Source organism: Montipora foliosa, chromosome 8, assembly GCF_036669935.1.
Source record: "Montipora foliosa isolate CH-2021 chromosome 8, ASM3666993v2, whole genome shotgun sequence".
Classification (NCBI taxonomy): domain Eukaryota; kingdom Metazoa; phylum Cnidaria; class Anthozoa; order Scleractinia; family Acroporidae; genus Montipora; species Montipora foliosa.
This window is the reverse complement of record NC_090876.1, coordinates 49,281,896-49,294,395: the sequence shown is the minus strand read 5'-3', so window position 1 is coordinate 49,294,395 and position 12,500 is coordinate 49,281,896. Positions and strand designations below refer to the sequence as shown.

Below are 12,500 nucleotides of genomic sequence, written 5' to 3'. Positions count from 1 at the left end.
AAAAACCATAATAAGACCCCTGAAAACAATGTAAAATCCTTACAATTCATTTTGAAGGACAGAAAGGTTATATTCAAATTAATCTACAGTCAAGTTGTTGTCACAACTGCAAAATCAAGTAAGAGATGCCGTTGAGTGACATAGACTTACAATTCATGCCTTTTATACTAAAGCATGAATAGAAGCATGCAAATGCCTGCTACATAGTAACAACCACATAGCAACTGCAGTGTGTGCATTCCAAACAAGAAAAATAAATACACAAGTTATGCCCCAAGAGTCTAGCATCGAGTCATGCACTGGTCTTATTAAGGCAACAGTGACTGGGTGGTCGCACTTGGATAAAATAGTAGGGCTTATTGATTTAGTTGCATAGTCTATGCCAGGATTTGGTGCAGTGGCACATTCAAAGGGAGTAAGGGGTTACAAAAAGGAACATCCTTTATCATTCCTGGTGTGATTACAGGTCTTCATTTTTCTGTTTAGTAACTCTATATACAGCTCAGGTTTCTGGAAAGAGGCCTGGAAACCAGTATAATCTTTCATTGGGTGCTTGGTCATCCACCCATGCCATCTCTTCATGAACCATGTGATCCTACAACACATGAACACCATGATTAAAACAGAGAGTCTCACAACTGATTGTCATGTAGTTTAGCAAAATGATGAACACAAGAATTTACTTTTTGATCAGACTGCACGTAGCAACTCAAATGTTTGCCATTACTGGTTTTGAGTTGAGCAATACGAGCAAAAAACCCCACAATTATGTGCTGGGCATGTTACTCTATGAAAGAATCAGCTCTTATGTATAGACAACAAAAGAGCTACAACTAAATGCTCTAGCAGGCTATGGGCGTCACAGTGGGCATGATTAAAGCATATAACTCAGACATATGAGTACTCTAAAAATATCTGAGGGCTTCTTGACAAGAGGTTGGACTCTGACCTTTCTGGTTCAGATTGTTCTCAATCTTGCCATTCAAACCAGGCCCATCTTCTCCATTACAACATGCAATTGAATGTGAGCAAAGACTAGCAAACCATCACAGGTTATGATAACAACTTGCATACCAAGACTTGCATTGCACGATCTCTTTCCCAACCCAGATCCTTTGTCAAGGTTGCAACTGATGTAAAACCACTCCCCTGAAAAAACAAAGACTCTTGAGTTTGTCTTTTCCTCAAAACTGACATACACATCTGCAAATTTAAGCCTGACATCTGCTGTTTGTTGTAAAGTGGGTACTACAGTACATGTAGATCTCTCTGCGAAGAACAGCAGAAAAGCGTTATTTTTTATACAAGTTTGCCATCCATGAGTTTCACAGGCTTTTAGACCAAGGATGAGACAAAAATTCTTAGAGGATCATCACTAAGTCTGTTGCTTGTGTCTCCATAACAAATATGACTGGCAGGTAGCAACAATAACCTGTGCAAGCTGTAGTGCAGCAGTATCATCCATACTCAGCTCTCCTGGCACTGACTGAACAAGACGCTTGTTACCGACAGGTATTACCTGGAAACCACTCCCCATCACGTGAAGCTTTTTAATAGCTCGTGCCAGGTCATCCCTGGAATGAAAAAAAGGTAGCGGCAAGGCAGCATTGTTAGGGCATTGGACTTGCAAGCAGATGTTACAGGTTCCAAACCTGCAATGGCCATCTACCGAATTACTAAATTGTCTCTGGTCATCATGAATGAGATCCCGCCACATTTACAAAATGGAAAACTGGTAACACCTTTTCAGTCAAGTTTCTTACTTATGTTAATTTGTTTCAATAATTTATTATCGCTACTGGCTACACCTGGTTGTACAAGCTGTAAGCTTTACAAACCATGTCGACTAAGTAAAAGTAATACACTGTTCATGTACTCTCAATAAACAATTTTTTCCGGGTGTATTGGTAACTTAGCTGTTGGCTCAACTACATTTGTTCTACCGGTATGTCAAACAAATTACCGATATTTGTTTGATGTTACAAAATTGTGGTTGAGCCAAAAGAGTTGGTATTTAGCCATGGTTTTGCACAAAACAAGCCTGTTGGTTGGCTTGTATGACTGAGGAGAATGAGAGCCTTAAAACTAACTTCTCACGCACCTCTGGAAGCCATTGTCAAGTTGACTGCCACCAAGTGAGTACTTATTTCCCAAACCAACTCCGCCTAGCATGGTATACAAATGGAGGCACAACTACTGTAACACTACACAGCATAATTTTACACTGTAATGTTAGAAGCTGCCAAGGTTAATATTAAATTCTAACAATCTGCTGTAAATATAGAATATCCAAACCAATGCTGATGATGTTCTCTGAGTAATATGATGGTTGGGTGGGAACTAGCACTCTGAAATTTCATTCAGCAAAGGCGGACAGCGACAATGCAACTGGAAAAAGCAATACAATACAATACAATACATACTGAATTGACCGCTCCCCATAGGGGCTTTTCAGGGCCAATGAGCAAGTGGCTTAACCCATTGATACTTCAAACGCCCTATGATCCCCCCAGTTGACAAGTAAAATCATCTGGTGTTAGACAGAGTAAAACCTGTTAAGTCTCACTCCCAGGTGTCAATGGGTCAATGGGTCGTTCCTCGGACAGTGGAAAATACAACTTTACAACTTGTAGCCTTGTTCTCCCTGAGTTTGTCATCTGTGCAAAAGTTGTATAGTCAAATGCAGCTACAAGTATAGACATTTCAGGTGTAATGTGCGAGTCTGGGAATTTACCCTTTTGGACAAAATAAAATGAAAAATTAGTACCCCCATCCCCCTAAAATCAATGATGAATCCATGCTCAAGTTGAAGCCCACCATTTTTTCATCATTGAAATTGGGAGGGTGGTCTTCATTTTCCATTTGAAATGTCCAAGATTGTAGTTGCTTAGTGAAAGGCAGAAGGACATCTGAAGAAATCCTGCGCAGGGTTCTGATTTTTTAGTTGTCCTTAATTCTCCTGTCGCCAAGCAATGAGTTTCCCATTGTACAGTCAAAACCAGTTACATTTTCCTTGTGAACTAAAAAAGTAAAACCATGTTGTCATTGCACTTACTCAGTGACACCTTGTCTTGACTTGCTTGTCTTCATTACTTTCTTGTGCAGATCATTCAAAGCCATTATACCTGGTACAATGCAAAAGAATAGTAATTTTGTTAGATAAAGGTACACGTACAGTAGGTGCACTTCAGGGTGATCTTAAAATAAGCATTAATATTATACAACGTAGCATCCAGCTTTGTAACCCATTTGATACCTGAGCCTCACTGGACCGCCCCCAACGATAAGTAAAATCGTCTGGCATTAGACAGAGTAAGTCTCACTCCCGGCAGTCAATGGGTTAACTAAGCTCAAGTGCTCTACTGGCAGAACCAGTTCTAGATGTTTGAGGGGTCCTCGTCAGAGGGGGCATATCCAATAGTTTTCAAAATCACAAACCTCCATTTCTTGGTCTTGTTGCCATGCAGATTTCAATAATTTGGACACCAAGCTGTTAACGAATGAAAAAATAATACCGTAGAAACTTGTGTATGAGATGCACTCGTAGATAAGCCGCACCCCCAAATTTCAAGCAGGATTTTAAAAAAAAAAATAAAAACTTGAAAAAAGCACTCTGGCAAAAAAGTCGTGTGTTTGTTTGTGATAAACTTGCCAAAATCTAACACTGTGCATTTGCAGTGACCTTAAGAAGTTGATCAACTCTTAAAAGGCCTATCCTTACTTGGGCTAGATCACAGAATACCCTTCCACTTTAATGCATGGCCCCGCAGTGCCAGACAGAATTGCTTCATGGTGTTTTGTCATGAAATCTACTTGCGTCATGCTCTGACATGCTCGTTTCAGTGATTACCCACAGACATCTAATTTGCATACGGTTTAAGACAAATTACTGTGCATCATATCTCTTTCTTTAAACGTGGCGTCAACAACATTGCCTTGTTCTAGCTTTCATTTTGTGGTTTGATTAAGTACATGTACACTTTTCCGGAATAGTAGTAGCTTCCTGATTAATCCTAAGCATTCATTTCAATGATTAGGCCTACGCACTCTTGTAAAATTTTAGCACTACACACCACACTTTTCTTGAGATTGTGTGAAGAAAATAGCACTTGTTTACTGATTACAGTTTTTCACTGGGGGACTGTGGACCATAGTCTGAAGTGTCACCCATCTCCTCACCCAAACCCGCCCAAGGGGCAGTCTCCCTTGCCTACCTTGCCCCTTTGGTGGGTTTGGGCTTACACTTCAGAATATTCATACTCATTCACAACGGGACTTTAGACCGCAGTAGCAGTCCTTTTCTCCTGCTTGCAGTTAAGTCTTGTAATATTCATATTCACCACTTATGGCACCACGGTGACAAGGTTAAATGCAGCTGTAGTAAGCTTCTAGGCGGACAAATATTCTGTAATAATAATTGCTCCTTTTATTTCCCTAATTCTTGGGACTGACAACACTTGTCTTCATTGTTAAAGCCCAAAGTTGAAATAAAAACCTTCATGGATAGCCAAAGATTAATGGCTTTTTCTAAGAGGATAAAATTTATCATGGTTACTTTTTTATGTAGCAACAACAACTGTAACTAAAGTTACATACCTCGTAGTAAAAATCTCCAACACCAAGAAGCTCTGCCCAAAATCCTTTGCTGGCTGAGAATTTAATACAGAGAGCGATAATATTGATCAATACTATGAAAAGCTCAGTTACAGGTAGCCAAATGAGGTTTTACCAAGGTACACAGTCCTGCAGCAACTTTGAAACTTGACTGTACTTTTAACTTGGTAAAAAGTGTTCTGTGTTCTGCTGTGATAATGCCAAGTTAAAGTTGGGGAGTAAAAAAATAAAATAGGTCAACACTTTCAGAGGGTACAACATTTTACTCATACAGTGTAGCTCCAAGGAAGAATGTAAAAATTCTCATGCTGTCCATAATCTAATTTAAGGTTCACATCAAACAGATTCAATCAGAAGATAACATAAAATGACATACTGTACGAGGAGGAAAAAAAAGGAAGGTCATGTTACATACATGCCAAAGGGTCAACACCAATACGTGCACACATCTGCTGAAAATGACCCCTAAACTCTGGATTTTTCCTGATTTCCTGTTTATACTTCCCAGCAAAGTCTTCCAGTGATGTTTTAAATGATTCCAGCTGTTTACCCATCTAGAACAGCAAAATATTTACTGTTTGATACCATAGTTGAATTTCAAAGTTTGTTTTGCTCCATTTTAAGCAACTGTTACTCTGTACATCACACCCCAGTAGTTTAAAGACTAGATAACTTCATTCAGTGGATACATGTAAGTCACCACCAGAGAAGACAATATACATGTACAGTACTTCACATTAAATTTTGGCCAAGCTTTGCATACATGACTTTACTTAGATGTGCTAAGAGTCTGAAAGTGAGCAAGTAAATACTGAATTTTCTGCATAGAATAAAACTGTTGGCAGTCTCACTTATCCACTGGACAAGTATTATTAAGTAAAGTATGATCGTCCGGGTGAGTGTAGTCCTGAGAAGGACTGTTTGAGATGACATTGACTTAATGATATGACTCCTGGGTTCAAACCATTTACAATTGGACAAGTATTATTTGAACAAATGGGTCAAGCTGTATCCAACTCTGTCTCTTTTTTTGTTGCCAATTTGGGAGGAAATGCCTGGCAGTTCAACTGTCAGCTGTCTCCACAGGAGATTCACATTCCACTCACCCTTGAGCAAGATTTCAAGAAAAAGGCTGACACCAAAACTAAACAACAGCTACATGTACATGTAGCTGCAGTAGTAGTTGATTGATATTAAATAGGGAACAAAAGACCCTTTGTATCGACAGCCAATGAGGCTCTGGTTGGCACATCATCGACGAGATCTTCCCTGTAATCACAAGGCATTTAACATTGGCTTTGTACCTTACAACTCCAGTATGTTTAAGCAGTTCTATGGGAATTCATCTTTGAAGTGGATTATTCTAAAGGTAATTGCAATTTCGCCCGGTTGGTCGGTATACTTGCAATTGGAAAATCTCGGGAAGGTGCAAAAAAAAGGTTACAGGTAACAAGCACAGGTAACCCAGGCTCACTGTGTGCTTCACGTAGGTATTAAAATATAGAGAACATATGAGGCGAAGTTTAGGTCTGAAAATTTGCTAGAAAATGGTAATAAAAATCGATGAAACTTACCATGTGGTGAGCTGTTGTTGTCTTTAATACGTACACGAAGTTTCGGGGAAAATGGTCCCCGTTCACCTTCCTTCATAATATAGTGACAAGGTAGGAGACGGAAGCCAGCCTCGGAATTCTGATCGACCCAAAACAAGCACGATTTTTTCCGCGAAAATCAAATCCAGTCGCTAAATAAACACGCCAGGTTCGTGGAATAGGAATTTCTCTAAACCATGAATCCACTGAAGCATCTCCAGGTAGCAACGCGGAGCCACCAGACTCCGTAAAACTTGTAAGTTAACCTGCTAAAATGGCGGCCAGAAAGCGTGGTACTCACGAAGTGCCCAATTCAAAATGGCACTGAACTCTGGACGCCTGGTGACGAGTATAATAAGTCTCCCTCGAGGGAGGGGAGTCCCAAATTGCTAAAAACAGAACTCACTGAGCAATTTGGGACTACCCTCCCTCCCCTTGTTTTGGGTCGATCGGAGTCCCGAGGCTGGCTTCCGTCTCCTACCTTGTCACTACATTATGAAGGAAGGTGAACGGGGACCATTTTCCCCGAAACTTTGTGTACGTATTAAAGACAACAACAGCTCACCACATGGTAAGTTTTATCGATTTTTATTTCCATTTTCTAGCAAATTTTCAGACCTAAACTTCGCCTCATATGTTCTCTATATTTTAATACCTACGTGACGCACACAGTGAGCCTGGGTTACCTGTGGTAACAAGTCACAGGTCATTGTTACAACCCTAACCGTTTACCAATGCTAATGTTAGGTCTAATGTTACCTTAAATGAATTTTAAGGATTCTTTCTGTATTGGCAAAACAATGACCTGTGACCTGTGTTTTCTACCTCCCGGAAAATCGCGTACCAAATTTACAAATGATACAAATGTAAGCAACAATGGTCAACCATCCGGAATTTTCCATCAAATGATAAGCACCCATATTCTCGAATAAATGTTATAGCCTTGATATGAATTGTAATACCTGAGAGAGCTGGATATCTGCTATTTCGGTTCCCTTTGTCGCATACTTTTCCTGGGGAAAACAACTAGCGAAATTATGTTTGCACTTTCTTGATTAAAGTAATGCTTATATACAACGTAAAGCAATTGCTTACCTTGGCAAGACGTTGTCTATTAATGGCACCGACTCCTCCGGGACCTCTACGCATGATGAAAGTAGAATTTCCTTCCCATCCACTATTGAATGAATAAAATTTTAAATTCTACCATTCAGCTTGAAACATCCGCCATTTTCAGCAGTAACAAGAACACAACGAAAGATACCTCATGTACGGCTACTATCCCACAATACACAAGGAGTAAAATAACACGTGCGCAGAACGTTCGACGAGTCAAAATGGCGGACGAAGGAACGTCGATTAACATCAAGAAATTGAAGGTAGTTTTATCTCTTTTTTTTGGTTGTAAGGCAGTAATTATTCATTTCATTTCCTGGGCGATTGCAGAATACCCGTCCACAAAGTTGAAGAAATGTTATTCTCATCGTTATATCTAGCGAAGCTTAGTTTGTTCTTAGCTTGTGAAATGCACTTTTGCTGATCACCACAACTGTGACATCTGTTTCTCAATAAGAAGTTAAGCTTCTACAGTATGTGGTCTTTTAGGAGTTAATTTAATGTGGTGTTAATGAATCTGCATTCTATCATAATTTACATTGTAGCTTGTGTAGATTATTCCGGTCACTCAACTTAAGTGAAGGCTTTCACCCATAAAATGTTACGGTATTTAAAGGTAGCTGACTTAAAGAAAGAGCTTGCAGACCGCGGTCTCTCAACCAAGGGCAACAAGAGTGAACTTCAAGGAAGACTAGAGAAATGTGTATCAGGACAAGGTGAGCTGGGTTGCTTCTCGCTGTTTTATGGAAATAAATTATTTGTGTCACAAAAGATGAACGATAAATTCATTGGGTGGGTTAAAGAGTAGATTTCTTTCTATTCTGTTTAACAGTGTTTGATTGAAGGAGAACAGGTCCTAATTTTGTTCAGATTGGGTGATTTTGTGGTCTTGCCAAAAGGAATCAAGATTTCCTCTGTGAGGGACACCTAATTATATTTGCATTCAATAGCTGCCCCAAAGATTATTTTGTTGTTTACAGGGGCCCCCTCACATGAATTCTTGCATGCTTATTGATCTTGATCTGATGACAGTCTCTTCTTGTCACATGCTTAGTTTTCTAGCTTTGAACCCTATGGTTAACATGGGCTAACTGTCGAACTAGTAGTAATCCGAGATTACTACTAGTATTTATCTTCAAGCTCTCTCTACAGTGTAATCATAACACACAGAAGAGGCCAGATCACTACCCTAGGGAATACAATTTACATCCCCTACTTTCTTTAATGGGGACATAGTTTTTCAGTGAGTGATTAACCCATTGACTCCCAGGAGTTCCCCATTGACGAGTAAAATCATCTGGCGATTTGACAGAGTAATATATTAAGTCTGGCCGGTTTCGGCTGGTTTGTACATCAAAGGGTTAATCAATATTTGAGTTCTTTAACATCTTACTAAAGTGCTGTAAGATATGCCTACACTTTATCTTTTGTTTAGAAGAAAAGCATGTGAGGCAGACTGTATATTCTTGGGGGGGGGGGGGGGGGGGAAGGTGGCATCACTAATTGGGAAGATTGTTAATCAAATCAAAACACATGTAAGTAGATGAAGAACCAAAAGTGTGACTCGAGTCTGGGAATCGAACCCCAGCCACACAAAGATTGGTCCTCCCATCTCTTCACCAACCCTGCTCCTTAAATTGGGAGGTAAAAAAAACTAAACAGAGCTAGCAAGAGAGAAGTGAAATGTCTTCCTTCAGAACCTTGAGTTTTCAAGCCTGATCCCTTTGTATAAACAGCGTGTCACCTTTCTTTGTGTCCGCAAATCAGAATTGAACACTCTTTTCTGCATGGCTAACTTTCATGTGGAATTTAAGTCAATGATGTAGATAAAATTCTCTTTTTGTTGTAGCTGGAGACCAGTTGTGAAAACATACACATGAAAACATTGACTTTTGTTATTCATGCATGTAAATTAGGCATAGTTCTGAGCCAAGATGAAAGTGAAGACATAGTTGATGACCACGACGTTGAAGATGAGCTTGACAATGATGCAGACGACTTGGATGATGTTGATGACAGCGAGGAACTCTCAGAACATCTAGGCACTGAGGATTTGGATGAACCAGTGAAAGATAAGGAAAATGTCAAAGTGAGTTTTGCATTCACTCCTATTGTGCTTTATGCATGTCATCTAACACGTTTTTGGCACGTTGTTTCATTAATATGATTGCTTGTTCTGTTATTGCATAACATCTTTTCTTTTTTTTTTCCAGGATACTCCAGTGACGGAAGATCAAGAAAAATCTTCCAGCATTGCGTATGTCTTTATATGTTGATCGTTACATGGTAACATAAACTGTGATTTATCGGGAATAATTGTCACTGATCGGTTGTTATGGACAAGTGTAACAAGGAGTAGGGGACTTAATAGAGTTCTAAACTGGTGACATCATAAAAATTAAGTTTTTGAAATTATGGGATTTGTTAGGGTATTTTGGAAGGACAACTTCTGTAAGGCCTAGTTGCCAAAAACTAGCATTATGGGGTAAAGTCTCTCGGTCATACTAGTCCTGTTTTGCTCTGATGACTCCGTACAAATCCTTCTAAATTTGACTCGGTTCATAATGTTATGAATTAAGAAGGATTTGTATGGAGTCGTCAGAGCATAACTGGGCTAATAATAAAATCTCAAAGACGTTTTGCCCCGAAATGCTAATTTTTGGCGAGTACACCTTTTGGATGTTGTTCTTTCATTATACCCTGTAAAATCCCATAATTTCACAAATTTAAGTTTATATGTCACACTTAGAGCTTAATTAAAACATGCTGGAGGGTTGTTTCAAAAGAGAGTCTTGGGTCAATAACAACAAGTGAACTTAAACATAAAAATGAGTTAACACTAACTTTTTGTTGTCCAAGTGTTTGTCATCCACATGTAAAGAGTGAAATGATGTAATTATATATATATTGTGACTGGATTTTACTCTGGTCATTGTAGTTACTGGTTAGAAGAAATGTGATGTTATTGCTTTAATGTTGAGTTGAAGTCATAATATTATTGGCCATGAAGGTTTGATCAAGGCAAAATTTAATGTTAGTGATAAATTTCAGAAAACATTTTATGCTGAAGAGACTTTCTATTCACCCCTTATCGTACTCTGCTGTGGCTTAAAACTGGAACAACTTACTGTGATTTTCATAATCTGCGGAACTCATCTTCAAGCCCCAACGGCCAAACTGCGTTTTGGCTTCCATCATTCAAACTTCCAATGCCAACTACAGATGATGAAATCAATTGATGCGTGACATCAATCAGCATCTTTGATTCCCATGGTACATTTGACTGAAGACTTTCTAAAAACATATCATAATGGTGTTCGAACTGTGAACTAAACAAAAACTCCAGTTCACTTTCCAGAGGTGGAGTCGATCTTCCCGGCTATGTTTGGAAATTTGATTGATGGAAGCCAAAATGCAGTTTGGCCATCAGCGCTTGAAGGTAGGATGCTGCAGAATTATGAAAATGGCAATAAGCGAGGATGACTATGACTGCTATGAGAAAGTTGTCCAAGAAGATAATTTTACGATCACTCCAAGTCGTTTGGCTAGGTAAAATAATGTGTATGATGCACATTGCATGAATAAATTGATACGAGTGTTGTGGATGTTTGGAGAGAACATTGAAAATCTGTCTGCAGGTGCTCATGTCCTCCACTTAACCTCAAATTTGGTCATTTCACATTTCAAAAATGTTAAGTGCTTGTTCAGAGCTTGCAAAAACTTTGTTTCTGTTCATTAGACCTTTTGTTTTGTGCAGGCATTCTCTTGTCATAGTTGTCTTTGCTTAAGCTCCTTTGTATTGTTCTTGACTGCAGTTGCTAGACTGGGTCATCTTGAGGCGAGAGCTCTTAGACAAGGATAGTTCTATCATGGCTGTGTTAATTTTTCTTATCTTTTCAGGAAAAAGACACCTATAACATCCCCAGGAAAGAAGCCTGATCAAGTAACCTTGACTGATGAACAGGTACATGTAATTGGGCAAAAACATTTATAAATGTTTTATGTTACATCTATGAATGGCTCTATCAGGATTTAAAGGGTTTGGTGGCTTAAACAGTGCATTGTTTTGTTTCAATAGAAAAAAGCCAAAAGGTTGTCAAGATTTGGTTCATCCCCTCCAAGTACAGAAGCTGAAAAGAAGCAAGCCAGGGCCCAAAGGTGAGTCAGGCAGGACAGGCAAAGCTTTTGTCAAAGCTCCCTGAGGCTATTGGTTTTGGTGCCCTTGTAAAAGCAATTTGGTCTTTGCTTAATCTTCCTATTGCCTGCTGTGTACTCACAATCTGGCTTCCATGTGGTTTAGGTGATTTTACTTAATCCTTCGTTGTGTCAATAATCAGTTGTATTTTGAAACCAAACAAAAATGAAATAAGCTGTCCTTAAGTCTTCACCCAATACTGTGTGAACTGGTGCCAAGAAAGGAGATATGTCCAGGTTTGACCCTAATTAGATGCACACGGATTTCGATAAGCGTCACGAAGTGTCCCCTTGCTCTTCTAGCCAACTTCAACATCACTTGTGTCTCAGAATACAGACAATTTATGTCACAAAGTGTCCCCCAAATGCTGCTCTTTAAGTGAAGATTAACTGCCGCATTTTACCCAAGGCTAAAAGTAACGCTAACCTTTACCCTTACCTTATTGTTGAAAATAGGTAGCAAATGCTTAGACTTAAAGTACGTGACCTTGGAGTGATTTTGGACAAAAATCTTTCACTATCCAATCATATCAACGAAGTCTGTAAAATAGTATCACTAACAATACAGTCAATTGGCCGCATAAGAAAATACCTATCTGCCGATAGTTTGAAGCGTCTTGTAAACACCTTGGTGACATCTTGCATTGATTACACTAATAGCATACTGTACGGTTCGACTGACTATGACCTGAATAAAGTTCAGCGCCTCCAGAACACTGCAGCACGCCTAATCAAAGGCGCGAAGAAGAATGACCACATAATGCCAATACTAGAAGAACTTCATTGGCTACCAATCCGATACCGAATACAATTCAAGATCCTGCTTCTCGTGTATAAATGTCTTCATGGATTAGCTCCTCAGTACCTTACTGAACTGATTAAACTTCACTGTCCTCCACGTACACTCCGCTCAAGTAACCGTCTAGTATTAGAAAAACCAATAATCAACATGGTTTCTTATGGTCAACAAGCTTTTAGCTACGC

General features: G+C 39.3%; 2 protein-coding genes across 4 annotated transcripts in view; one reads left to right on the top strand and one right to left on the bottom strand.

Annotated features, from left to right (window-relative positions):
* The window catches only part of LOC138012491 (vacuolar-sorting protein SNF8-like), a 7,565-nt gene extending 105 nt beyond the window's left edge, over positions 1–7,460 (bottom strand). Inside the window, exons 1-9 of one of the 2 annotated variants that reach the window (XM_068859274.1) lie at positions 7,302–7,460; positions 7,169–7,219; positions 5,030–5,168; positions 4,597–4,649; positions 3,439–3,490; positions 3,056–3,125; positions 1,433–1,574; positions 1,075–1,149; positions 1–595 (exon numbers count right to left, since the gene is read on the bottom strand). The exon at positions 1–595 is cut by the window's left edge and continues 105 nt beyond it. In XM_068859274.1, coding sequence (XP_068715375.1) covers positions 503–595; positions 1,075–1,149; positions 1,433–1,574; positions 3,056–3,125; positions 3,439–3,490; positions 4,597–4,649; positions 5,030–5,168; positions 7,169–7,219; positions 7,302–7,355 — 729 coding nt within the window. In that variant the 5' untranslated portion in view covers positions 7,356–7,460 and the 3' untranslated portion in view covers positions 1–502. The remainder of the gene's footprint in view (positions 596–1,074; positions 1,150–1,432; positions 1,575–3,055; positions 3,126–3,438; positions 3,491–4,596; positions 4,650–5,029; positions 5,169–7,168; positions 7,220–7,301) is intronic. The other variant, XM_068859275.1, reaches the window with a different exon arrangement.
* A 57-nt stretch (positions 7,461–7,517) lies between these two features.
* Positions 7,518–12,500, top strand: part of LOC138012489 (SAP domain-containing ribonucleoprotein-like) — a 9,117-nt gene continuing 4,134 nt past the window's right edge. For both annotated transcript variants that reach the window (XR_011125045.1, XM_068859273.1), the window contains exons 1-6: positions 7,518–7,585; positions 7,939–8,038; positions 9,239–9,411; positions 9,536–9,579; positions 11,223–11,286; positions 11,401–11,480. Coding sequence is in view for 1 of the 2 variants with exons in the window: in XM_068859273.1 (XP_068715374.1) it covers positions 7,544–7,585; positions 7,939–8,038; positions 9,239–9,411; positions 9,536–9,579; positions 11,223–11,286; positions 11,401–11,480 (503 nt within the window). In the remaining variant the exon portion in view is untranslated. The remainder of the gene's footprint in view (positions 7,586–7,938; positions 8,039–9,238; positions 9,412–9,535; positions 9,580–11,222; positions 11,287–11,400; positions 11,481–12,500) is intronic.